Here is a 26,514-nt window from a genome sequence, read left to right on the forward strand (position 1 = left end):
TTCTTTTATGGTGCAGGCAGTCATAGTTTTGTTTCTGTTTTAATTCTGCCTTTTCTTTTTGTTTAACACCGATAGATACAACATTTCCTGGAGAAGCTTCTCTTTATCTCCTAAAATAGTTAAGGCTTCAAACTGGGAAATCAGGCTGGAAAAAAAAAAAAATCAAACAGATCTTTGCCCTTCATTGCCCCCTTCCATCTACCTCACCTATAGCCTAGCCTTAATACTGTCTTACCAAAAAATTAACCACATCCTTTTCTCAGTTACAAAGTTGTATTCCTGAAAGTAACGAAGGTGTTCAAAATAACTATTTTTAACGACACTGGCCAAAAAAAGTCCGTAACTGTAGTGAACCGAGTGCACCAGACACCCCCATCCAACCACCTGGCATGACAGACTGGTGTCAGAGGTGGAACGAGCTGTGGGCTCCCAGCCGCTGCGCACCAGCCCAGCCCCCGTGACCTGAGAGCAGCTGATGTTCTCACCCATCACTTCTGTTTTGTTCATCTCCGCGGGGCGCCCTCCCCTCCAGATTTCATACGGAGAAGCACAAAGCACACGGAAGCACAGTTTAGCTTGCTGACATAATGCCCATATTTAATCTTTTAAAACAAGAACAAAATCAAGAATAAAATCAAGAATAAAAATTTCATTTAAGTCATACAGTACATTAATCTTTCCGCAATGACCCAAACTACAGTACTCAAATGCCTGGCATGAAGTCTATTATCTCAGCGTTTAACAAGTGTATAACCAGTGACACAGTAAAAAGAAGAGCTCACAATACACAGCTAACACGATGAGTTTAGATTTTCTTCTACGAGTCCAGCTAGAGTTTGTAATACATGGGTCAGTTTTGAACCGTGCTTTAATCACCGTTTTTGTTCAGTCAATCTGTTTTGGGGCTTTTTTTTTTTCTGTTATGTGAGTTTTTCCATTATGTACAGGAAGATTACTTCAAATGAAATTGCACAAGTTAGAGTTATCTATCTATAGGCATACATGGTCGATCTAACTAAAAATTTAATAAGCAGTAATTACTCAGTCCTGGTTATACATTCCTAAAGGCTTAATAATACAGTTTTAAGAAGAAACACAAAGAAAAAAAAAACAAAAAACAAAAAAACAACAAAACCCCAAACCAACCAAACAAAAAAAAAACCTAACAAAAAACCCCCTGAAACACAACAAAGCAGTTGTAGGGTGGCAATCTCTGCAAGAAGCCTCCTTTCCTCCCAAAACAACTGAGGGTTAACTGTACTTTCCGCATTTGAAATGGGGTCTACAAAGAAGTCCTTTTAGCTCCTAAGTAATACAAAACATGTGACTGTGTCCTTTCTAAAGTCTGAATGGTTCAATGTGTAAGTCGGTGAAGCTCCCGAACAAGTAATACTGGTAGGATGCAGACTGCTAACAGAAATTAGGACAATATGCCCTGACACACATTTGGATAGCAAAACCGCGTGTGGTAAGGGGCCATGAGCCAGCGGTCACAGTCGCTTGAAGCAAGAGGGCAGCTCTCCCTGTAGAAGCTGCGGAGGACGGGAAAGGGTGGGCTCTCCAGCCCCACAGTCGAGGCTGAAGCTGAATTTTCCCTGGCTCTTACTCACGCACCTGCCCCTTTCTGCTCTCGGCCCCCTGGCCAGCACTCCTTACCCCTTTCCAAGGCGAAATCCCCTGGCCCAAAGGCAACTGGGACATAAGCCTCCTCTCCCCTGCCCAGGTTCTGACCTCAGGAGCAGGCAGGGATCTGCCTCTGCTCCATCCCAGCGGCAGGCATAAGGGCTCCCATCGACTCACTGCTCTGTGGGAGCTGCTCCTGCACGGTGAGGAAGAGCTCTACAGCCTCGCAGCTTTCTGGCTCCTGGCCTCAGATACCACAAGCATCTAACCGCAGTAGCAAACAGAGAGGTCTCTTCCTCCACGGAGTAGTGTTACTGAACACTAGAGCCCCCGAGGGCTACCTCCAAGGTAAAGTTAACTGAATGCCAGGGTTAATGGAGCATCTTCTTCCCACATTAGCAAAACATGAATGTAACTAATTAACGCGACTGCTTTGACTTTTTTCCATCTCTCTTTTCTGGTGCCAGGTCCTGCTACAAATGGAGAAAACCCATAGAGAACCGCTTTCCTAGATGGAAAGGCAGCAGAATCTTAAGCCTTGAGGATCTGCTTTGAAATTTGTTACTGGCATAAACAACAAAAAAAAAAGTCCCATTTGTTTGTTTTTTGTGGTGTTTTGTTTTTTTAAGAAAAAAATCCAGACCATTCCGTGCACCTTCTCTGCACATACACACACACACACGCACATGCACACGCACCAATGGAGAGCTCCAGAGGAACAGGCGTGGGAACCACAAAGCCCAAACTGTGAAGACATGGGGAATCTCACACTTCTGTGTTCAATTCTCGTTTAGCAATGAAGCAGCAAAATGATGTACTGCAAGAAATAAATGGTCACAGAACACACATACACCCAAACGCAACCATGGATACATTTTTCCCATTATTATTATTTTTTTTTCTGATAGATGCTGTTACTCATCTGATAAGCTTCTTTCTGGCTGTGCTGAAGTTTTTGAAGAGCATCTGGTTCTTTAACCTTTGTCAGAATGTAAGAACCTCAGTGGCAATGGACAATCAATCTCATTAGTGCCACAACCAACCATCTCCACTTGAGATTCTCTACGAACCCGTTCTGGAAGTTGAAGCTGACGCTGCTCCTTTGGTGCCACTCTGTTGATTTTGTTTTTTAAATTAACAAACACAGCATATTAATGCAAATTGGATGTTTTCTAAAAATTAGAAATGCTCAGATAATTAGTTCAGCAGTATGCAAAGTGCATCTATTTGGTTCTTTCCATAGATCACCTTCTGTTGTAAGTTTAGATTCCTTCACAGTTTAAAATATTGTGAAGAAATTATATGTATACTTTATGTATAGAACTATTTATATACATACACATATATACACACAACTCTGTAATTTATATAGCCATAAACACTCATTACTTAACTATTTATATTATATACACATGGCATGGACACACACTCAGTGAAGGGTTGGTGCAGGCCGAAATCATTCCATCGGGGGTTTAATGGAATAACAACAGTGAAACCATGAGCGAGTTATCAAGAGACACAAACATACATCTATTAGATAAGTGAAAGACCAATTAAATCAGCTCTTCCATTCTCTTATTAGCGCAGGATTGCTCCCACCCCGTTCCATGCTCCGTACGCACATACACAGCTATTTTGTGTTCCGTTTACATGAGAGGGCAGTGGTGGCTCTTTTTTTTTTCTACATGAAAGAACAGTCTGTATTTACTCAGGCTCATAGCAACCTCTTCTGCAGAAGTGCAGCACAGCCGGGTCCGGGCATCTCGGAGGACTCTGAACGCTGCGCCGCCGTTAGCTGAAAGCACCTGCTGAAGCGTTATTGCATGGTTATGGGACAGCTATTGACCGTTCACAGCCTGTGAACTCTCTTTCTTTCTCTGTCTCTCCAACAAGTGGTACAACGGTATAAATACATAGTTTAGCACAAAACAGTTTAACACGAGGCAAGTCCAAGTACAAATATGAGACCTAAAGGCCTATGGGTGAACTTTGAAGGCCAAGAGTTCTTCAGAGTGCATGTTGTTTAAGGAACGCAAGTCAGGTAATTTCAAAAGAAGTTTTGTGAAAATAGAGGCTTCGTTGGGGTGATTTTTCATGATTAAGGTCCTTAATGCACGGATTAGTGTTTCCTGAAGTGCCTCCACAGAATTGACATTTTCTATTCCGGAGCGATCTAAAGAGAAAGGGGAAAGGAGCAGGAAGAGAGAGAAGAGAAAAGAAAAAAGAAAGAGGGAGGAAAAAAAAAAAAAGAGATACTGAACAGATGTAGCTTACAACGTAAAGACACTGCAAGAATCACTCACTACACAAACGAGCATGAGAAATAATAAATACTTATGCCAGAGTTTCAAACCCACATACCAAGAGTCTTTCAAACACGCAGCATCAGCTTCACAGAGTATTAATCTTACACTGAACTGGGAGCATTCAATCACCTCTTCTGTCATCACTTACCCATGCTTCTGGAAAAGGACAGACTGAAACACACGCTTGAGTATTCTGCTGAATCACAGCTTTCAACACAAGGAGAGACAGGGCACGCCAAAGTAAAAGTTTCAAACGTTTCTCCAGGCTGGACACAGACCCCTGAACCATAACTGGAGCCTCATGGCTGAGGAGGAAATCCCACTCATGACAAGCCACACTCGTGTCTGCACAACATGATCCCCTGGGGCAAAGGGGAGTACAAGCCTGGACGTGGCTGGATGCTGTTTCTGAGTGTGTTCAGAAGCACTTACAAAATGCAACACAATACCCCAAAAAAACTCTCAACTGAGGAAGAAAAGAAGAATTTCAGCATCAAGAAAAAGATTATGCTTTCACATACTGCACTTGCCCCGTGCCTGAAGCATCTCTTTCAAGAATGCTGTATTTAAGAACATGCCTGTTGTCCTTAGGTGGAACACCTAAAGCAGCTTAAAAGGATGAATTTTTAAGGAAGTATCTCCCCTAATAACCATGCACGGTAGCTGATTTTTTCCAAGCTGTACCCTCTCTTCTTAAATGCTATGTAAATCAGCAGGGCACGTACATACACGAGTGACGGACACGAACAGCAATGTGCTTTGATGTGCGCCTGTATTTAAGCACTGTGCAGAACTGGGACACAGAAAGACAACAGCTTTTTGGAGTAGCACTGAGTCAGACTGCACAGTCAGAGAGGGAATCCCTTCCTTATGCCGACAGTGTCAATCCAATCGGACTTCTCAGGTTAAGAGAGTCTAGGAAGTCCTCACGGACTAGTCACTGCAGTTCCCTACTGCTGTGGGTAAAATTATTATATAAATCACTTCAGGATCCCACTTGAAGCTGTTCATGGGTTTTTGTTCCTTCAGAAAGATGGTTCCAGAACCTTTTACTCAAACAATTATGAACTAGTATAAAACCATGTTTATTAGCACATATTCCACTCTTCTGTGAGGATTGCCCATTAGGTTTGATGGCCGCTCTCCAAGACAGCACAAGTGGAGAGAAACCTCTCCTACTTTATTTGTTGAGCTAACTACTCCACCTGCTTTGCAAAACCTTTAGGTTTGCCTGCCAGGTGAGGTTTCTCAAGAGTGCTGTACTGTGACAGCCTCTGAAGGCAGAAGAATGACGTCCAGCCTTTCCTGGTTGCCTTAGGTGAGTTACTGTAGCCTTCTCTCTTCAATTAGTCCAAGTCTTCTCCTCTAACTCTATTTCCAGTTGCTCCCAGTGGCTAGCAGTTGGTGTTTTTAGTGCTATCCCAGTAAGAGAGAATAATGGAGCATGTATTTTGTATTGTTCTACCACAAGGCATCACCCTCAGTTAAAAGATTATCTGGTCTCTAGGACTGCACAAACCATGCTCTTTCAGCTTTGCTTCCACCTTGTTTCCTCTTCCTTCTTCAGTGCCCACAACCCATCTTGTTATTTCCCCACTAACTTTCACCTCTGGTTTCAGTTAGCTGGGTGTGTTAAACACTTAGTTTTGGAATGGTACCAAGCTAATTCCTCAGCACAGCTAGAAACACGTCCACATCCTCACTGTGTGCCCCGCTTTTTCCTTCTTTGCCACATGACTCCAAAATAAGAGGATGCAGTGTCACACACATTCCTTGGTACTACCCCTGCTTCTTCTTTCTGCATGTTCTGAACATACCTTGTAAGAGATGTTACTCAACCCACATTATGAGGAGATGCTTCTCACAAGTGTTCTACTCATCAGCAGTATTTAGAGACTTGGTAACTTTTCCCCCCTCCCCACCATTTTGTAAAATTTTGAACAACTTGAAAGTCTTTTTAAAATATATTTTTTAAATACAGCAGGGTTATTTTGTATTCTGGATCACTTCATTAGGATTCAACAGTCACACGCTCTTGTCTGCTTCTGGAACTGGTGTGAATCTTGACTACTATCTTCCTTTCAATCTTCTCTTGAGTAACTTCCATTCTGAGATGAAGTCTTACTGGCCTTATTCTTCCTCCTTCAGTTGTTCTTCCAGTTACAGCATCTTTTGCCTTGGCCTGCATCTCCGCGTCATTCCCTCTGAAGCTGTTCCTCATCTCTGCCTCCGTCTCTAATTGAGCTCCGCCTCCACCTTATAGTAAATGACTCTCTGGGTCACTGTCCTCATTAGAGATGGAGTGCAAGGGATCTATTTAATAGACAGATGCCCGCGAGCCTTCAGTTTGACAGGTTCCCCCTCCTCCTGGCAAGCCCTTGCACTGTGAGCATCTTCCCCAGGTGGTCTCTTGGGGGCATTTCTGCTCTTCCAAGGACACGTTCTTCAAGCATGAAGCTTGCTCACTTACTTGTGCAAGTAACAACTGCAGCTTTTCAATTCAGTTGCAAACTACAGAGTGAAGTTGATCTGACAATTAACTGCTGTACTCACAGTGACCATCAAGGTTAGCATCGTGTCTGGATTATAGTACAAAAGCAGGTTTGAGCCCAAATGCTCAATGAACAACCAATGAAGCTGTGCTTTATAAAACTCAAAGTATTTTTTGAAGACATTCAGGAAGGTTGTCACCAGCCTGCAGATCAGATCACGAGGTAGCAATGATGCCCAAAGCCATGATCTGAAAAATTCTCAGCAGCTGAGAGAAGCCTAAATACCAAACACCTCCTCTTCTTGTCCTGTCGCGCAGCTCTGACATTACACGCAGTACATCTTACATACCACCCCTCAGCTAAGCCCTACTGGGACCTAGCAACAGCATAGAGCAGTGCTGGAAAGGCTGGGGGGCTGGCTCTGCACACAAGGCACATTTAACAGAACTGATATAGCCACTCACATTCAGAACAGGTGGCACAGAGACTGCGATATTCTAGGGCCCAGCAGCTGAGCATCGAGAAAAGCAGCTGTAGCCTAGTTCTGACACGGCACAAGAAGGGAAAAGGCCTGCTTCTCAGTCCTTATTTTAAAGGTTGTCTCCAGTTTATGTCAATTTATTTTTTCAGAGATCAAATCTGTAAAGCGGAGTCTGGCAAAGCGACTAGAACTCCAGGTTTCTCTCTGCTCCTTGAACATTTTCACTAAGAGGCTACAGTGCCACGCTTCTTTCAGACTGACATTCCTTCTGGCTTTTGAAGCCTGCAAACTGTACACCGCCCTCTGCTCATTACCACACTTACAGACTGAAGAAGCCACACCTGCTCCATCCTGTGCTATCACATTTCTGTTAGGCCACGACAAAGCTCTGAGACTGAAGCATCCCACCTTGCCTGCAGAGGCCTCGTGCAGCACCATGCCTGGGGTGTCCCTCCCTGATATGAAAGACATGGGTCTAAAGCCATGTACTTGTTCAAAGGAGTGCCCCCCTCCCCAAATACTGGCTTGCTGCATGAGAAGCGGGCACTACTAGCGTTCCTGCTGCCTGCCTCTAGAGAATTCCTCACCCAGCAAGAGGGGATTCTCCACCTTGTATTCCAGGCATTATATGCAGAGCTAATGTGCCTAATTTGAGGCTTTAGATAATACAACAGAAGTAGGTGCTTAATCCTTATTTGAATCTGGGCCAGGGCATCCTGTATATCCAGGGACTGAAACAAGATACGAGACCGGCAAAGATGTTAGTGGATTGGCAGACCTTTGGCAGTAAGCAGTCACAATGCAGATGAATAGGGCTTTCTTGCTGACATAGGCAGAGATCAAACCATTGGATTTAGACTTAAGTAAGATACGCAATAGACTTCAGTGACGATACTTGGAAGTAAAAATACCACCTTATCCCAAGACTTAGGCTGTGCAAGTCAGGAGTAATTTCACTGATGCTGTCCTGTGAAGCTAAGATGAGTCAGACAAAAAGCCTCTGAACAGCCACTGGGCAGCTATGAGATGCGTTTTTGCATTCTATAGAAAACAGCAGGAAAACTTAAGCTTATTGCCCCGTTTTTTTCCCCAAAAGCCAAATATTAGAAAGAGCAGGTATGTAAAATAGTGAATTGCAGACTGCTAGTAGCTTAAAACCTACCAAACTGGGCTTAGACATGGAATAACAAATTGATAGGGAGGTACATTCAAAACTTGGCAAAGGTGTAAGTTAACTTTCTCTCCTTACCAGCAGATACCAGGACAACCGCTGTAAACAAACTCATTTCCTCATCACTAAGTTGCAGGGCATTTAGTTTCTCACTAAATTCAAACATTGAGTTGAGCAGATCACCAGCTCCCATCGAATGCAAGTCATCCACGCTGTACTTCTTTCCACTAAGGAAGGTGACGGTACGTTCCTTTGCATCAAACAAAGATGCAAACCGTACCATTAAAACCTGGTGAAATAGAAGAAACAACAACAAAACCAGATAAATACAGGTGGATTTCTGGAAAGGCCAAAGAAATAAACAATTAAACCTTTTAATATCATTCAAATACTTATTAACTGCCGTACAAGCAATCTATACAGAAACTGTCAGCATGCTACTGAGCTGTAAAACAGTGCAAGCTCTGGCCCAGCAGTCATGAGAGAAACGACAAGGGAAAAACATTAGTGAGTGGATGCAGGGAAGGGGCTGTAACACGCGGAAGGGAGTAAAATCAAAGGTTAAGCCTCAGACAGCCTGAGCCACAAAGACAATGCCATTCATACGTACGCCAGTAAGGACAACTTGCTTAAGCCACCCAACAGCCAAAGGCATACAGAGCATTAAAAGAACTGTTTTCTTGGCCACGCTTATGAGGAGCAAAATAAAGGTACTGAACCAGATTCTCGCTTGGCGTAAACTGGAGCAGCTCCACTGAAACAATGCTGATTTACACCACCTGATGATCTGGCCCACTAGGCATTCTTTGGGAAAGTACCACGGCTTCTCCCACGGGAATGTTAATGAGCTCTGGTAGAGAAGGAGCCACACGTACAGCCTTCAGAAGGCTAGGGAAGCGGGGCTTGAAACGGCACCTGGTCTGTAGCTGCAGCTGGGAATACCCCTTTGGTGTAAGCACCTGGGCTGGAGCAGTTGACATGTGCTGAACTTACCCCTCTGGACTGAAATTTCTCTTGTGGTTTCTCAGTCGTATTGTGAAATGTTTCCCCTCTGGAATGGCTTGTAAAAGTTTCATTTGCTCATGTTCAACAACCTTATTTACATTTTCAAGATTTAAGTTGCGCACAACAGCCTTCTTTATTTGCAGAAAATGAACCAACTGGCATTGGTTAAAACTTCAGAGTTGCTGTAATCCCTTGGTGTGACAGTCGTCTCTTCTCACCCTACATAACTGCATTAATTTAAACGTTTACTACATATGAGAGGAGAACCAGGTTTTCAGCAAAGACTAGTGCCTTTGACAAGCTTAAAAAGAGGGTTCAAAAAAAAAAAAAAAGAAAATGTTTGAGAATTCAAACACTATTCATGCACATTACATGACCTGCTCCTGAATTCAAACAGCCAAATGACATGCAGCATCCTTGATGGACACATGAGCACTACGTATTATTCACCTCGGTCACCTAAGCTATATGTCCTTTGCTGGCATTAGCTATACAGTGCAGAAACCTAGGTGCAGAAGCCCTCAGAATACAACAAAAGGAGACAATGGGTAGACGTACAAAGCAGAACTTGTGCATTAGCAGAGACCCACCAGGTACTCAACAGCTCTCCATTTCAAAATGGCATTTCCCTTACAGAACTGGGCTTTACAAGCATGAACTTCAAATCATCAGCTGTCACTATTAACATCGGTATTCAAAACTGAAGTCCACAAAGCTGTGTTGACTTATACTAAGGCAAAGACCTCACACGTAGATTTCAATGTCACGATCCTAACCCAAGGAAGAACTGTTCAGACTGTGGTATAGCACGATTGGAGTCACCCTGTTTCACTTCAAGTCAGACTCCTATTTGTGCATGCTGAGGATGTAACTGATCAACCCCTCTCACCTGACCAGAACAACATAAACACACACAAAAACATCCACACAGGCAAGTGCTTGCTCGCTTCTCCATCACCTGCAGCCAAATTACCAAGTTTGAGAGTCTGTGGAGGCACTGAGTCACTACCCCAATGGATCCAAAGGGTTTGGTAGTTCTACCGTCAACTACATTTGGAGTGGGTGCTTGTGGAGTTTGGGGAGATGACCAGCTCAAATCCAGCAGAGTTCCTTGTTTTAGGCTCACTGCTGTTTCTGAGCTGGCCCCCACACAAAGCCATGCAAACACCACCACCATACTCCGAGCTCCCCCGTACTCCCGGTTTTAAAAGGGCTTTTTAGCTTACGTGTGGGTGAGCATACATAGGTATGCTGCTTACGCACCAGCATTGCCTCTCTGCATCTTCTTACCCCAAAACGAACAAGCGCTCCTTGAACACGAGCTGCTGGTGAGCAGAGTGCCAGGACCGCCACGCACTGCTGCCCCAGGGAGCCAGAACAGCCTCACAGGCCCTACGTTTACTCAGGTTCTCCTATTAACACACAGATGTCGGGATATGCTAGTTCAGTTACCCAGCAGACAAGAACGACCTTGTATGCACTCAGCTTTTAAGGTGCTTTTGCCTCTGTTAACGGCTTCGTTAATGCTGGGGTTTGTGTGGGTTTGGGTTTTTTGTCCCCACTGCTCTGCAGCACTGTTTTTTGGGGGTTGGTTTGTTGGGTTTTGTTTTTTTTTTTTCTTCCTGTTGCTAAGATGCCACACAGGCTTTTAACTACAGGTACTAGCTCACTAACAGGTATCATTAATGTTTCTTATTTATAAGTGGATAGGGATAAGCATGCAGTCATACATTATTATTAATCCCCCTGGATACAGAAACCTTCTTATCAGCAGTGCTTGTGACTGGCAAAAAGGCATATGAATGAGGCTTGAGAAAAGCTTGAGGTGAAGAAAGGCCAAGGCAAAACATTTTACTTGCAAAACACAAAGGCCTGGCTTTACATTGTAGGAACAGTTCAAGCCTGGTTTTCCACCCTCCTTGAGGGCACTGGACACCATATACCACTTTTGCAGAGGAAGGAACCAACGTTTTTGTGTAATGTGAACAGCGACATAAGAGGCTGCAGCTGAAGGAGTGAAAATACAGCCCTTAGCTACAGCGGCTGTCGATGAGTATTAAAAGGTCAGGAATAAGTATAACAGCAAAAAATACATGACAGCAAAATGGAAGAAACAAAAAGAAACCAGCATTCTCCAGGCACCAAGTTTTCCAGCCTGACTTGTACCTTTCAACCCAACAATTACCCACGTTAGAGCTGGGCTGTATAAACGCAGATAGAAGACCCAACACAGAACAGGAATGTCTTTAGTTCAGGTAAATGCAAACTCTCACATTCCTCTTTGAAAGAGCAAATCAAATAAACAAGAGCAAAAGCATGACCAACCCTGCCATCCCTGGAAAAGCACAGGAACACTGAACGCTCAGGACTTGAGCTCTACTGGCCCTCTATGTTTAAACTTCACATTCAAATACTTATAAAGTGTGCATGGTCTCCAATAGCAAACCAGAGTCTGTAAGAGCAACTAAGACCTTAAGTAAAGGTCCCCTGGTGAAGGTCACCCATTACAGAGCAGTACCGAGCTCTCTATCATTCCCAATTTAACACCACTAATTCACATATATGTCATGCTCACAAGCAGGTGAAATTAACCACGAGGATCTGGTGGGATTAATCTAGAGTAGGTCAGACTGCAGCTGGTACACGGCATCTACATAGCTGCAGCAGTACAGCTGGCTGGAGATGGAGGCTTCAGCAACCCCCAGCTGCCAACAAAGGCTACAGGTGACTGGTCAGAATGGATGCTCTGATTCTGGTAAGGAGCACAGTAGCAAATGGAAGGACATAAAGAGCCATGAACATAATCCCCTACAAAAATGAAAGGTCAACAGATAGCTTTCTGAACTATCCACCCTTCCAGATGCAGTCTGCTTCTCTCCAGGCTGAGCAAAGGTAGCCGTCAAAGTAACTGCTGCCACACAAAACCAAGTAACTGCTCATTAGTCATTTATTAATGCCCAGGGAACAGGAAAGCCAAGTACTTTTATGCTCCTTGGAAGAGGGACGGCTCACCAAGATTTGACCAAACAGAAGCACTGGATACCATCAGCTTAAGGAAAGCTCAGAGCTAGCATCCACGAACAAGCTGGTTTTGCCCAACAGAACCCAGTTCTATCTATTTTTGTTCTTAAGGGGGTCAGACTGATGCAATTCTTGTCAGGTCCACGCTATACACACAGTAGTCTCACCTCAAAGGTCCCAGCCTTCAGAAGATTAACCTGGTCATGTTGGGAGAGATCTCGGAAACCTGGGATGCGCTTGGCGAACTCCACAACTTCCTTCACCGCAGGGGTAAAACTCAGGGAAAACTCTTCCCACACTTCATGGCCAGACTTGTTTGGGTCCACATAGGGAGTCTTACTCATTGGGCAGACCTGATGTTTACAAAACATACAAAGAAAACAACTTTTATAAAGACGTAATTCCAAACACTGATGAATGCTTTAAAGGAGCAGGCCTATTCAAGAAAGCTCTGCAGTAATGCTACATAGAGAAAAATACCAGTAATCCTCAGTCCTCTCCCAAAGTAATTGGATTTTTCTTCCTGCCTTTAAAACAGACCCCAATTAAACCCCCCATGGCAGTTCATTAACAGTCTGTTTCTAAATTTGCTGACCTTGCAAATGCCAACATAGTTCATAACAAAGAGAACCCAGATTAAGCTGTTCTTCCCTGATGTCACTCATGCCTGACACGTGGATTTCTCTTACTTGTAGTATCCCTGTAATCTCACAGTTAATCACAATTTCACAATCAAATGACTGCAATCTCACAGTCCCTACCACATCCATTCTCATGTACCTTTCTTGTTTTGCAGGCAACTGAAGTGATTCAGTCAAGGTTACAAAGGTGTCAACACTGGAGCAAGCACCTGAGCCTTGGTTTCCTGAGGCACGGGCTTGCACCCTGACTGCCAGGACAATCTTCCTCTCCTACATGTATGCTTTTATCTGTATCACTGAAGGAGGACTAAGGACCTAGTATTCCAATTTTGCTCAGTCACAAGACAACAAAATGCTCTTTCTTTTATATGAAGAGACAGCAGGTTTTTTTCTAAGAAAGTCTGAATCCATCACTATGAGGTCAGACATATCAGTCAAGGCTGACTGCCAATAAAGTCCCTCCATAAAACCCAACCAGATGCTCTGAGATACTTTTGAGTTCTGCTTTCTGAAATTTTACATATTTTAATGATGTTTAAACCTTTTAATATTCATTTCACCTGTCATTATCAAGGCTGCGAAGTCATTTAAGTATTCCTCACAAGCATACTAACTGGTGTTTGTAATCCTACATAGTGTCAGCAAACCAGATAGGAAACAGTGAAAGAGGTGAGTAATTCCTCAGAGCTATGATGCTTTTTGTAGGGCATCTTGAATCTGGTAATTGCCTGGTAAATCTTGGCATGGAAGGACCTAAGATCCATTACAAGGCTATGTTCAACAGGTATAGATGTATGTGTGTGCATGCACGTATTTGGCAACAGCTAGGGAGAACAAGTTGGAGAGAGACACATACACATTTCTGGTTAGAGGTTTGTGGGGTTTTCCCCCCCTCAAATACCCGTTACTAATTGGGCAGTGAGTTTGCAGAAAACTGTCCCCAAAAGCCAAGGAACAGAAATGCAGATTTCCTGGTGAATCACAGCATCACTGGTGCGCCTGAGGGCAACGCCCAAACCCAAGTGAGTACGTTCTGGGTAGAGGAGGACCTTTTCCATAAACTGCAAGTCGTAAAACATTCTGGCAAGAGGTAAGGTCTAGGCACAGGACTAGAAACACGGTGGACACTAGTGCTCTGTCCATGACACTGCCTTGTTTCACACAGGCATTGTTAGAAATACAGGAGTGTCTGGTTCAGCACCCCGCTCTGAGTCGGACACAGAAAGCAGTTCAGCTCCTCATCCTACAGCTCCCAGTTGCTCCATCCTGAGGGGAAACTGCCACTTTCCACCCCGTGTATTATGTTTAAGTTCTCGAGAGACCTCTGCCTATGGGAGGAGCTGTCAGCTTGTGCAGTCATGAGCTGTATTTAGAGGAACTGCTTCAGGAACAACCCGTTCTACTTTTCTGGTTGGGGGGGTATTAAGTAAAATAACACCCAACCAAAACCTACAAAACCCCAAACCCTGAACATCTGTCTCCATACTGGTTCAGAGCCTAATTATGCTCCCTTGCAGCTACTAACTCATTTGGTTGGATCATGGTCTCACTGAATTCTCTGGCAAACTCCTGATTCACATCTGGGATGCTGGGGGTGGTGTGAAGGGAACCTGCCATGCTCTCTTGGATTCGGGTTTTGTTTCCTTACTGCAGCATTAAACCTCCCTGCAGCTGCTACGAGCAGGTCAAAGTGACTGACTGGGCCTCTGCCGGCAGCGTCACTCCCTGCCTGCCCCTACTGACAGGTTTAACCTCTGCTTCCCAGGAGTGCCAAGAATGCCAATCTGGTGACTCCACATACTTTCCCTGCAAGGAAGAAAGGTTGGGAATGATTACTATTTGCCATGGTGTAGTGCCCAGAGTCTGCAATTAAGGTCAGAGCCTGCTAGGGATGGCATGGTCCACACATGCAGTAGCTGAAGAAGAGGTAAAAAAAAAACCCAAACAAAACAAAGAAAGAAGAAAATCCAGCATCAAAACGACCTTCACTGTGTGGAGACTTTCAGGGGCCTTCAAGAACCTGTGAAGAATCTTTACAAACTAGGAGGAAGAAACACACCGTCAGCTCGAGTACTTCAGAAAGGTCAGGGGCTCGCACTTCTCGACGGGAGCGCAGGATGGGAACGAGGATGTTATGTTCTCTCATCCCAGGCAGTTCCCAGTGATAAAGAGAAGGACAATCTATTTTAAGGGGCTTACAGAACCGGGTGCCTGAATGGCAGAGAAACAGCAGGTGCAAGGCAAACAGGAGGGACCTGCTAAGGAAAGGGGAAAGAAAAAAATAAAAGCCAAAGACCATATGCAAGAAAATAGGAGGCATCCTTGTTAAGAATTCAGTGAGAAAACACTCTGGCAAAGTCATCTAAGGTACACAGAAGTGTCTTCAGAGCCTCACTTGTGTAAGTACTACCAAAAAGACCCTGAACTTCTCTCAAGTGGTTTGACCATGCATCCTGCTCTTGCCTCTGTTCAGATCTGAAGATTTTCTAGGGGAGAAGGATACGGAGCCTGGGAGTCCCACTCAGTCTCTATTTTACATTGCCTACAATGGAAGAAACCTATCCCCATTGAAACAAAATAAAAACCCCACTAATCAAAACTAAAAAACACCTAGCCTACCCAGCAAGAGAGGTTTTACAAGACACTAGCAAGGCCTACAGACAGACTGGTTTAAAATCGTACCCCTGAGGTTTCACCCCAGAAACACCCTGAAGGAAAATACAGCATATGGGAGCACGTAGATTATTTTAACATTAAATCTTCAAGAGGATTGAGTGAAGAAGGGAATTTATAAACTCCTAACATCCATTTTCAAGTCAAGCCAGTTAAACTCTCACGAACTTTCTTCAACCAATGCTCTGTGGCATTAGTCTACTTTTACTTTCAGTCAGCTAAAAGCTGAGCCAAGAAACCCCATCCCTTGTATGATTTCAAATCCTTAACAGAACTCAAGCCATTTCTCTACATCACAATCCAAACTGTGTCACTACTTTAAATGCCAGCAGTTGTGCCAACTGTGTGCAGCTTCAGTGACTAAAGAGGCACAGCCGGATCACACCCATCACTAAGCCTTTCACTGAGTCAAACCAAACAATTGATATCAATATACCAGGTGCATTCTTCCTCCAGTGCTGCAAGAGTAAGTGGCATTCTTGTTAGGAGAAAAGCTGTCTTCTGGGATCCTATCACACAGTCGCTGAGTGTAACCACTGCTGAAGTTCATACAGTGGCCCGCTGGGAAACACATGGCATGGCCCCCTGGATAATGCATTGTGCTTCTCCCTTTGTACTGTCCACCAAGGTGCTGCTCGCTCTCAGGGTATGTAGGGCCAGGGAGCCCACTAACACAGTGCTCGCTGCTCAAGATGTACTGCTCGGTGCTCTTCGACACTCTCTCCCCGCTCTGGGTCTGCATCATCTCTGCTGGGTTTTGAGACTGTTCTTGGTTGTACATGAAAGTGTCTTTGTGGGCCCTAGTGACCATACCGATCACCTCCTCCTTAGCCATGTCAGTGCTAGGAGGGGGAGAAGGGCTTTTGATGGTTTCCCGCTCTTGCTTGGGCTTGGAGGAAAGGTCTTCTTGAGGTGCTTGATCTTGATGTTCTGTTAACGCTTCATTGGGTAGATGACCGCTGAACTGACTGTTCATCATGGTTTTCATGGCACTCTGCATCTCGATCAGCATCCTCTGCTTTTCACGTTTGGGAATGCGGCCAAATCGAACAGCTACCAAGGTGGAGAAAGGAAGGGTGGTAAGGAAAGAGGAAGAAAAAAATAAAGTCAAGGCAATCCTGCAAGTGTTGCACACGCCCACGCAGAATGCACACCCCAACCCAAAATCTTGCCTTTTAAGGGAAGATTTTAACTGCTCTGGCCAATACTACAGCAGGGGTATCATCAGTGAAGTCAAGCAGCTTCCTGCACATAGTACAGGCGCGAGGTATGAAGTGTATCTTGTTTACACGTAAGGAGAAGGCAGCCCTTATAAACTCTAAAGCCTTTTCCCCTTTTGCTACAAGCCTGACTATAGACTATACACTATAGATGTGTTATTTAAGTATCAGGCTTTAAGACTGGATCAATTAAACCAGCGCAACTTAGTGAGCTGACAATTAGAAGTACGTAAAAACGGTTCATATCCTATTTGAACAGGAGTCCTACAAGATAGCTTCTCACAGGCCAACTGTTTTGGCAAGTCATGTAGTTAAGAGAATCAATGCTGAATTAAACTTACCTTGGCAAATTTTCCTGATAACTTTGCCTTGACAAGGACACTTTCTGCTGGCAAGGGGATGGGCATCATTGTGGCTGCAGCTTTTTTTGACCCTGTCCTAGGAAATCTACGACTGCCTCTACCGTCCTGTCCAACCACAGCCTTACAAGGGCTCATAACCCTCAGTTTCGACTGATGTAATTATGCTCATGCAGTAGTCCATCATTAATGTAACTCAATCTCTTTCATTAAAGCAGGTGCAACCTAATGCGCAAACAAGCGCCTAGGGGATGAAATAACTCCTATGCATGACAAGAACTCAGAATAATTATTTAGAGTAAGTCTTAATACTCCACCCACTAAATTATTAACAACCCAAGATTCCTAGTTCTTGTGAAATAGGTACCAAAGAAAATTAAAAAGTGAAACAGAAGGAAGAGTTCTGCTTTATGACAGTAAGCTGTAGCAGACTAATGAACTACATTTTCAGCACTGCGTTCTTTAAACGAGTCTCAAGGAGAGGGCAGCCAGAACAGTGGTCAGAGACACAGCTGAAGTTACCCTTTCCTCCTTGCCTCCTCCACCAAGAAAAGAAAAGGGAAAAATAAAAGTCTGGGAAAAAAAGGAGCAGTTACATACTCATCCCATACACCCAAACCTAACTCTGTAGGCTCTGCAATGACCATCCTAAGGCTATGGGCTTGGGCAAAAATCCCTTTCACTGAAGAAGCAAGAGTAACAAAAAAAAAAGAGAACAAAAACAAGGAAAAAAAAAAAAAGAGAAGAGTCTTGTTCAGATTCAGGTAGGATACAGCTGTACACAATTAAACCAAAATTGAGACCGTTGTTACAACTGTCTCCCTAACAGCCCACTGCATCACATCCCAGAGCATCATTAGCCTCCAGAGATGGGATGACAGCTCTGGGCCAGTATTAGGTTACCTGTTCAGCAGTCACAGAGCAAAGCAACAAGCTGATCTACACGCTCTTGGACAGGGAACCTGCCCCTCATGATAAGGCTGGCTGCATATCCTCCCATTAAGAAGTTGGGTTTTGAGGTGGGCAGCAGATTCCCTCTCAGAGGATCGCTGCTCAGTAGAGGAACGTACCATCTCTTGACATCCCAACAGACAGGCATTTTTTGAAACGACACTGCTGGCATCTGTTCCTATTCATTCTCATTATAGAGCAGTTGTTATTCTTCAGGCATTTCTTATACTGGATGTTTTGCTGAATGCTTCTTCTGAAAAAACCCTGTAAACAAACCGAAAGAATTTCCCACAATTATTATTACAGCACATGTTGAATCCTCCTGCCAAGATTCACCTCTGCACAAGCACAGAAAACCTCACTGCATCTCGTCAGCTGCTTCAGGGCCACCGGCCTCAAGTGATTTCAAAGAACTTGCTACTCCTCATTACTTACTTCCCCTTTGTGTGTAATCTGTGTATAATGCAAACTAGTTATGATTTCTAATTAGAGAAGATGTTAAGATGTTCCCTGCATTGTCAGCACCTAAGAGCACAGTATCTCCAGTATTACCTCTACCACTGCACTGACAGTTTATAAGATATGCTCTCAATCTCCTATGGCATCAAGTGCAAAGATGAAAGTCAAAATCAGATCTTTTGACTTCCGTCTCCACAGCCTGGCAACAAAACCCTCCTGTTGCACCATATGTCCTTCCAAGGTGGTTCTTTCACATAACCCTTAAGCTGATAAACTCACAGAACATTACCTTTGCAGTGTCATCATATCAGAAGATGCAGATGTACTGACATGTGAACACGCCAAGCACCCGGTCCTGGCTTTTCCCGCAGTTAAGAATTGCTTTTCCAAAGCTGTTTTGCTCTGTGTCCCAGCCCAGGTGACAACTCACACCCACTACCTCTTAATGCAATTAAGACTCGCAAGTCTTGCGTGACATGGTCCTCACCACCTCTGCCTCCAGGTCTCTGCCATGCACTCCAGGTCAGGCAGAATCAGGGAAGAGGTGAGAACAGGAGGTACAGCAGAGATTGAAAAACGCTGTGTGCTGCTAATTGGTTTGTCTTTTCCTACAACTTACACACTGCCTGGTGTTTCTCAGATTTAACAGAGAATCACGTGGGTGTTTTCTCAGCAGTTATCACCCCTTCCCCCCCGTCATGGGGATAACCTGAGTGTTTCACCAGTAGAAAGGTGAGCAGAAACATAGCTTACTTTGCAGCCCTCACAGGCATGAACACCATAATGAAATCCTGAAGCGACATCTCCACAGACTTTGCAAAGGAGAACCATGCCATTAAACTCTGGAATCAGAACAGAAAAGTCAAGGATATAGAAAAACAGTGACAACTGCAGGAACGTGTTTCCAGCTTTTAAAATCTGGACTAAAAGCAAAATATGCCAGTTCAGTTCAACATATGAACAAAATAAAAACAAAAATACAGCAGAGCAACAGACAAGAACATACAAAACACCTGAGGAGTTCTGAAGGTACCAGTGCAAGGGGGAAGATGATAAACGTGAAGCACTCAACCTAATAAGGAGAAACCATGGATTCACTGGACTTTCAATCACAGTAGTATCGTACTCAACAGCAGAAAAATAAAGTCTGCTTATATTTACACACTTTTTAAAGGACCATTTAGCTAACTGGGTCACCAAACTTCAAGCTCAATCTCTTTTTCCATCAGAACGAGTTAGCCCATATAAAGGCTACAGCAGAGAACAAACATCCTTTCTTAAAAATAGAAATATTAAAAGACACTTTATTTTATTGTATGTTGCAAACAAGCCACACGCTCCACCTATTTGATAACCATTAGGGACTGGTAACTCAGCCACATCTGCGTATGGGAAGACTACTCATTTGAGTGCATGCCCAGAATGGCACGCTTGCACACTGGAACTTGAAAATAGCTTCTCAGCCCTGTAAATATGCTTGTGGTTTGGGGGTTTTTAAGTTTTCCCACACCTATTTTATTTCATCTTGTCAATAAAGATTTTTCACAAGTCCTGAGGACTAGTCTAATGCTGGTTTCACTGAAGCCAATGGGAATTTTACGTGACTTTAGTAACCACAAAGTTACCTTAAGAGTGAGCAACACAGCTGGAAACACTCCCACAGAACCATATTCTACCAGAAAACTAATTTATTTGACATTTGGGTTTCATTTTTAAAGAGGAACTAAAACTTTTTGCTAAGGCTTTGAAAAAGAACCAAACCACAAAATTTCCTCTTTTTTTTTTTATTTTTTAATAAGAGCTAGTGCTGACTAAAAAAATGTTACCTATCTATACATCTTAGCAGTTTACAACAGGTTTCATCTTCAGGAATTTCTACCCTGATACCAAAAAACGTAGTTGCTGGCTTTAAGAGGAAGTAAAGGTTCTTACTAAGAACTTAGTGTAGGAACACTTAAAAAAAGAAAAAAAAAAACCCAAGAAACCTATTAGGTACTTATTCCAGCAATTCATAACAGTTGAATATGATAGAACAATTCTGCCAATAAAAGAATTCAGCCTTCAAAAGACTAGTCTAAATTCCAGCTGAGCTTGTGCTGGAAGACTCATTTCAGCACTCGGTTTGATTCCTGCCCTCCCAAAACTGTTCAAATACAGTTCTTTATCACTGATCTTTTCTGACTACAAAAAAGAGCGTGAAGCAAATAGCTGGAGCTAGATTGTTATAAGTGCATTGTAAAAGGCTATCCTTCAGCTCCAGCCTACAAGTACTATGGGTTTTTTACATCCACAAAATAAGGATCAAGATCAAAAAGATGAAGGTCACAGCTACAGCTATGTAAATACAACATCATGTTTGGGTAATTTATTTAATTCGTTCCCCAAAGAACTTTGGGGACAGGGAGTGTGAAGGGGCAGAGGAGAGAGAGAGAGTATTAAAAAACAGAGAAACTAGACTTGCAGGACAGCTCCATAAATATTTATTCCTGTTGGCAATTTCTGATTACTATTACCTTTACCTCATTGCATCTTTTCAACCAAGTGTTTGATTTTCAGTAAGATCAGCTTTCACTAGGAAAAAATCTCAAGTAAAGCTGGACTGCACTTATGGGCTGCCTCAAGTCAGCAGCAGTGGGACCTCCACCTATCAGCATCTGTATGGCAAGACCTTATGTACCAGCACATCCAAGGCTAGAAGATAAAACTGGAGCTGTTCCCACGCGCCCTCCCGGCAAGCCACACAAAGGAGGACCTGTGGAGCTGTAATATGTAAAGGGGAAATGGTGGTTTCAGGAACTGGCACCAAACATACTTGTGACTCCATTATGGCCTTTTGTCAAACCAGCAACACTCGACTGGGTTGTTTTAATAGTCTCCTCCAGCCGATCGCTCTTCGGTGCCCCATCAGAGGCCTCGCTGCTCCGGACGTTGCAGCTGCTTTCTGAGGAGGAGCTGTTTGGAGAAGATGGTACAGGCGAAGAGGACGACTGGAAACCGCTGTCTGAGCTCTCGCTGTGACATGAGGCTGGGCTAGATGCCGAGCTTGAAGAGCTGATGTAAGCTATCACACCCCCTAAGGCAAGAAAAAAAGGCGGCACGTAGTGACATAACAAGCAGACATGCACCGCTGCCATGTGAGCCACGCCGTGACCCAGCACCACCAGACCCAGCCATCACGTGTTCCTGGGCGCACTCCTTTCCCTCCCTCCTGCCCTCCCCTCCCTTCAGCTTGCTTCTCTCCATCCGTTTTCAGCGGCTGACCTCTCAATCTGCCCCATCCCCTTCTCCCATCTTATCAGCCTCCTCTGATCCAAGTCGAGATGAAAGGGCAGAACCAAAAGACGGAGCAACAAGCCACGGTGCTGGCCAGGACAGGGCAGCAGGGAGAGGGCACAGGGCAGCCCAAGGAGGGTTTCCTGGGCCAGTCTCAGAGCAGAGCTCATCTGGAGCCACAGCAAAGGCAGGATCTTTCAGCACTATGGAGTCAGAATGCAAACAAGCTAGGTTAAGGACAGAAATAGGGCAAGGAGAAAGGCTTCATGCAGGCTACACGCCAGAGGCACAGAAAGGAAAGGCTAGGAGGTGCTCACAATGCAGAAGGGAAGGGGCCAAGGGAAAGAAATAGTGCTGCAGCCTGGTTAGCCTACTGAGCGCTGCCTGTCCGACTGCAAGTCTTTGTAGCATTCCTAGCAGCAGTTAAAACTCCGACTGCCAGGCTGCTGTTCACAGACAGTCTCTGTCCTGCTGCCTCTTGCAATCTGACACACTGAAGAATCCCTCAGATGAAACAGCTTTTTGTCCTCAGGCAGACCTGGGAGCACTTCTGGCTTTTCACAGGCTCCTTTTTCTTACTTGTAAGCAAGAGAAAATGAAGGTTTTCCCTTCATTTGACTCCAAGAGTCAGCATTTCAAAAGTCAATAAAAACCTATTTGATATTTCACACAGAAATTTCAACAGCAACAGCCACGTAACTGTGTGAATAAATCATACTCAGCATCTTCTCTGCTGTATGCCAATATCGCTCTGTGAAGACTCTTCACAGGCAACTCAGGACACTGCAGCAAGGAACTCCACACTCCAGTAAGAATTAAAAACTTAAAAAACAGCCATGGACTGGCTTCCTTTGGAGGAAAACAAAAAGCACTGGTGTCAGTGGAGCCCTTGATCAACGGAGATGGCATGGCAGGTCGGGGCTGTAGCCCCCTACATCAGCCATCGCATCCTCACAGGGAAAGGCCGTTACGCCTGTCAGGCAGCAGCGTTATACAACCCTGGAAATACCACCGCTTGCAGGCAGAAACTGTGTCTTCCAAATTTTCATTACTCAGACGGGCTGTAACGGTCCCCTCAGCATTTCTGCGGCAGCTCCACTGGCCCATTTCCTCCTTTAGCACCTCGGGTATTTTCTCCCCTCACGAGGAAACCGCCACTGAGATGCCCCTGGCAGAGCTGCCACGGGGCAGGAGTCAGACCAAGCAGCCGTGCAACACGTGCCGCTACACACAAGGCTGCTTCTCACGTTCCTGGACACCAGTGACCCCACGCCCCACCACAGCAGATGCTCCTGCAGAGATTTGGGGTGTGTGAGTGTGTGTGTTTGTCTTGGGTTCATTTCGGTTTCTCTGGTTAAGAAACCCTCCACCAACACAGCACAGCGCCTATCCAGAGCCCAGTTTTTGGGGAAAGGAGGGTTGCAAAGGACACACTTAGGTCCTGCGACAGCGTTGGGAAGACACTGTCAAACCCCCGTGCTAGCCTAAGACACCACCTATTTGACAAAGGTCCTGCTATGCCACAGCGCCGCACGCGTCTCTGCCAGGTGCCGGGTCAAAGCTCACAGTCCGCCGGGTCCAAGGGAGGAACCCAGTTTCTCAGCAGGCGCCATCCTTATCTGCAAGGGGCAGAGCAGGGCACGCAAACTTCCCCCCCCACCCCCCCACCCCCGCAGGGAACTCCGTGCTTCTCCAGGCTGCCACCTCACCCCGTTATCTTTAAAGCTCGCCTCATAAAAAAAAAAAAAAGGGATGCTCCTTTCCCTCAAGGGTAACACGGAAGGAGGATGCCTGGAGGAAGGGGGGTATGGGTTAACACCCCGTGTCTTTTGAACGCCCCTGGAGCCCCAGAGAGCCGTGCTGCTCAGGTACCCCCGAGAGCCTGGCAGTCTCGCCTGTGCCGCAGTCATACCCGCAGTATTTCTGTTACTTCAGAGGCTGCGTGTCCCTGCGAGCCCCGTTTGTGTCCGACCGGCAGTTAAAGCGTTCAACAGCACGCAGAGTGCGGGGCAGCGCCGCGAAACAAAGAGCCCGGGGGCAGAGCCCTCTCCACACCGGCTCCCGGCAGAAAGGGACCCCGACGCTGGGTGACTTCAGGTCAGCCCCGCACCTCGGTAAAGCGCCGGGGCTCCGCTTCGGGAACGGGGCGGTGGGGTGCGGCAATACGAGCCCTCTCGGCTCCGCCGGGCTGACACGTCAGGCAGCGGGCCCCAGACCCCCAGGGTCCTGCCGGGCAGGGCTGCGCCGAAGCGGGGGCTGCCGCGGGCTGCGCCGTGACGTGCAGGTACTTCGTTGCGACAGGGATGCGTAAAGTGGCAACGACGCAGAGGCGCGAAGGATGAGAGAGAACCGGTGCGGGTTTTAATGGGTTCAGCCTCCCCCCCCCGCCCCTCCCCTCCACCGGGATGCCGCCGCAAACGGGGCCGTGCCCGCGGCCGGCGCCCCAAGGCGGCTCATCGCCCTGGCGAACAACGGAGGGAGGAAGCGGCGGGGAGCGGGGTCGGGCTGCCCGCTCCCCGCCCGCTCCCCGCCGCCGTGCGGGCGCCCAGCCGCCTGCGGGGCTGCGGCGCTCCCTGCCGTCACGCGGAGCCGGGGTTGGCGCGGCGCTGCCCTGCCCTGCCCCCGGCCGCCCCCTCCCCGTTACACAACGCCGCCCCCGCGCACCGGGCCGGTCCACGTGCGGGGCGCGCGGGCAGCCCCGCCGCCGCACACGGCCGCGCGCGTGCTGGCCCCGCGCCCCCGCCGCAGCGCGTCCCGCCCCCTTCTTCTTCCCCTCCTCTCCCCCCCACCCCCCGCCCTTCCCCGCACCGCGCCAACGGCCGCCGGCCCGGCCCGCACCACCTCCCCCCGTCCGTGTCCCCCCCGCCGCGCGCTCCACCGCGGCCTCGCGCGGCGGAGGCGGGGCCGGGCGCCGCGGGGGCGGAGCTGCCGGCGCCGCAGCGGCGCGGCCCCACGTGTCCCCGGCGCGCCCCTCCGCCGCCGCCCCGAATGTAGGTCACCAAAACAGCGGCCGCCCGCCCGCCTCACGTGTCCGCGCCGCCAGCCGCCCCGCGCCGCCGCCCCGGCACTATTATGCAATCCGCGCGTCACCGCCCCGCACGGCCAATGAGCGGGCACGCCGCGCGGAACGTAAACACAGGGCGCACATGGCTCGCCCGGCGGGTCCATGTGAGGCGGCGCGCGGCCGCCCCGGCCACCAGCGGGGCCGGGGCCGGGCAGCGCCGCCGCCCGCCGCGCTCCCCCGCCCCGCAGCGACCCGGCCGGCCCCCGACTGGCGCCCACTCGCCCCTCCCCGCGCCCCCCGCCCGTCCCGCCGGGGCGACCCCCGCAGAGCCCCCTTCCCCACCCTGGCCGCCCCGCCGCTTACCGGCGCTGACTTCCATGGCGGCCTCCTCCCGCAGGGGCAGGGGCGGCGCCGCGCTGGGCTCGGCCGGGCCCGGCACGGCTGGGCTCGGCTCCGCTCGGCACGGCTGCGCTTGGTCAGCGTCTCCCCGGCTCCGTCCCCGCCGCAGCCTTTACATGCGGAGGGCGGGAGGCGGCCGCGCTGTCGCCTGTCAGAGCGGCAGCTGCCAGTCCCCGCCGCGGCACCCTCCCCTTTACAACAAAAGCGATCGGGAGCCGCGCAGAGTGCGGCACCACCGGCCGCCCGCTCCGCCCCGGCCCGCCCCGCCGGCCCGCCCCGCCCCCGACCGCCCCCCTCACCCAGTGACACACTTTCCGCGCCGCCCGGGCCGCGGGCGGGAGCGCTCACGTGCGGCGGGCGCGTGCGGGCAGCGCGTGGGGCGCCGGGGCCTGCCGGGGTTGGGGGGGGGGGCGGCGGGGCTCGCGCGGGCGCTGCGGTGGACCGCGGCTGGACTCGCGCGGGGGGACCCTCGCGCCGCGGGGAAGCCCCGTTTGAAATCGCCTCCGTCGGCCGGGCCGCTGCCGCAACCGGCGCCGCGCTCGCCCGCCGCGGCTGCAGTGCAAGTACGTGCCCGCGGTGCCGCGGGGCACGGTGACGGCCGGCGGTGTCAGCATCCGCCGGCGGGGATTGCTGCTCCGCCGCCGAGCGCCGGCAGGAAATGCCACCGCTCTGATGGCCGCGGCTGACGAGCTCTCTCCTCTCCCCAGCGCAGCGGCTGGCGGTGCCCAGCACGGTCCCCCGGCGGCCGCTTTCCTTCTCGTTGCAGGGGATGAGAGGGGTGCGGGAGAGCCCCGCAGCTACCGTACGCACACCGCTTCAGCCTGAATAAATGCGGTCCTGTCCCCGGGCGCAGCCCCTGCCCGACCCCCTCCCCAAGTAGGGAGAGATGCACCCCCAGAAGCCTGGCTGGTAAAGCAGGGATGTCCCCACCGCGGGGGGGTTTGAGGGGGGAGCGCTGTCTCCCCCCCCGCCCCTCCCCGCCCCTCACTCCCGCTTCCAAAAGGGAACCCACAGAGAAAACCCACCACAAGAATAAGGAGCTGAGGTAGAAAAGGGTCTCCGCGGCCCAAAGCGAAGCTCTGCCCTCCCTCGACCCCCGGGGTACAGCGGGAGACGGGGTTGCTTTTTTGGTGTAGTATTTTGACCTCCGGACTGAGAAGGAGGCGGTAGGGTTAAACGAGGTTAACGAGCGGAGGTTAAACACAGCCAAATGCAGTTTACCGCCTCCTAATTTGGGTGAGTTTCCTCTCTTCTCAAATGAGGTAAACAGGTCAGTTTGGGCGAGCTCCCTCGCTTCTGGAATAAGATAACCCTCGAGTTTTTCTGGCTTTCTGCCTGTGGCCAAGCAGCCAGGAGGCATCTGGCTTTCTTCTTGGTCGACAGCAAAGTGCCCACTGCCATGTCCAGCCCCTCCAGCCCCCAACCCCAATTTCCTA

The 26,514-nt window shown here is 47.9% G+C and overlaps 1 protein-coding gene across 2 annotated transcripts; it reads right to left on the minus strand.

Moving 5' to 3' along the window:
• Positions 1 to 570: 570 nt before the first annotated feature.
• Positions 571 to 25,101, minus strand: NR1D2 (nuclear receptor subfamily 1 group D member 2; the record flags this gene model as incomplete). Of its 2 annotated transcripts, XM_084279708.1 has the most annotated exons (8): positions 571 to 3,796; positions 8,152 to 8,362; positions 12,267 to 12,452; positions 15,850 to 16,466; positions 18,063 to 18,207; positions 19,156 to 19,244; positions 21,215 to 21,475; positions 25,043 to 25,101. In XM_084279708.1, the coding sequence occupies 8 exons, from the start codon at positions 25,056 to 25,058 to the stop codon at positions 3,600 to 3,602; spliced, it is 1,722 nt and encodes a 573-aa protein (XP_084135834.1). In that variant the 3' UTR covers positions 571 to 3,599. The 2 variants fall into 2 exon arrangements, with proteins under 2 accessions (XP_084135834.1, XP_084135833.1); XM_084279707.1 differs by lacking the exon at positions 25,043 to 25,101 and having other exon boundaries at positions 21,215 to 21,536.
• Positions 25,102 to 26,514: the final 1,413 nt, after the last annotated feature.

This window comes from Gallinula chloropus (assembly GCF_964237585.1).
Source record: "Gallinula chloropus genome assembly, chromosome: 2".
Lineage (NCBI taxonomy): Eukaryota > Metazoa > Chordata > Aves > Gruiformes > Rallidae > Gallinula > Gallinula chloropus.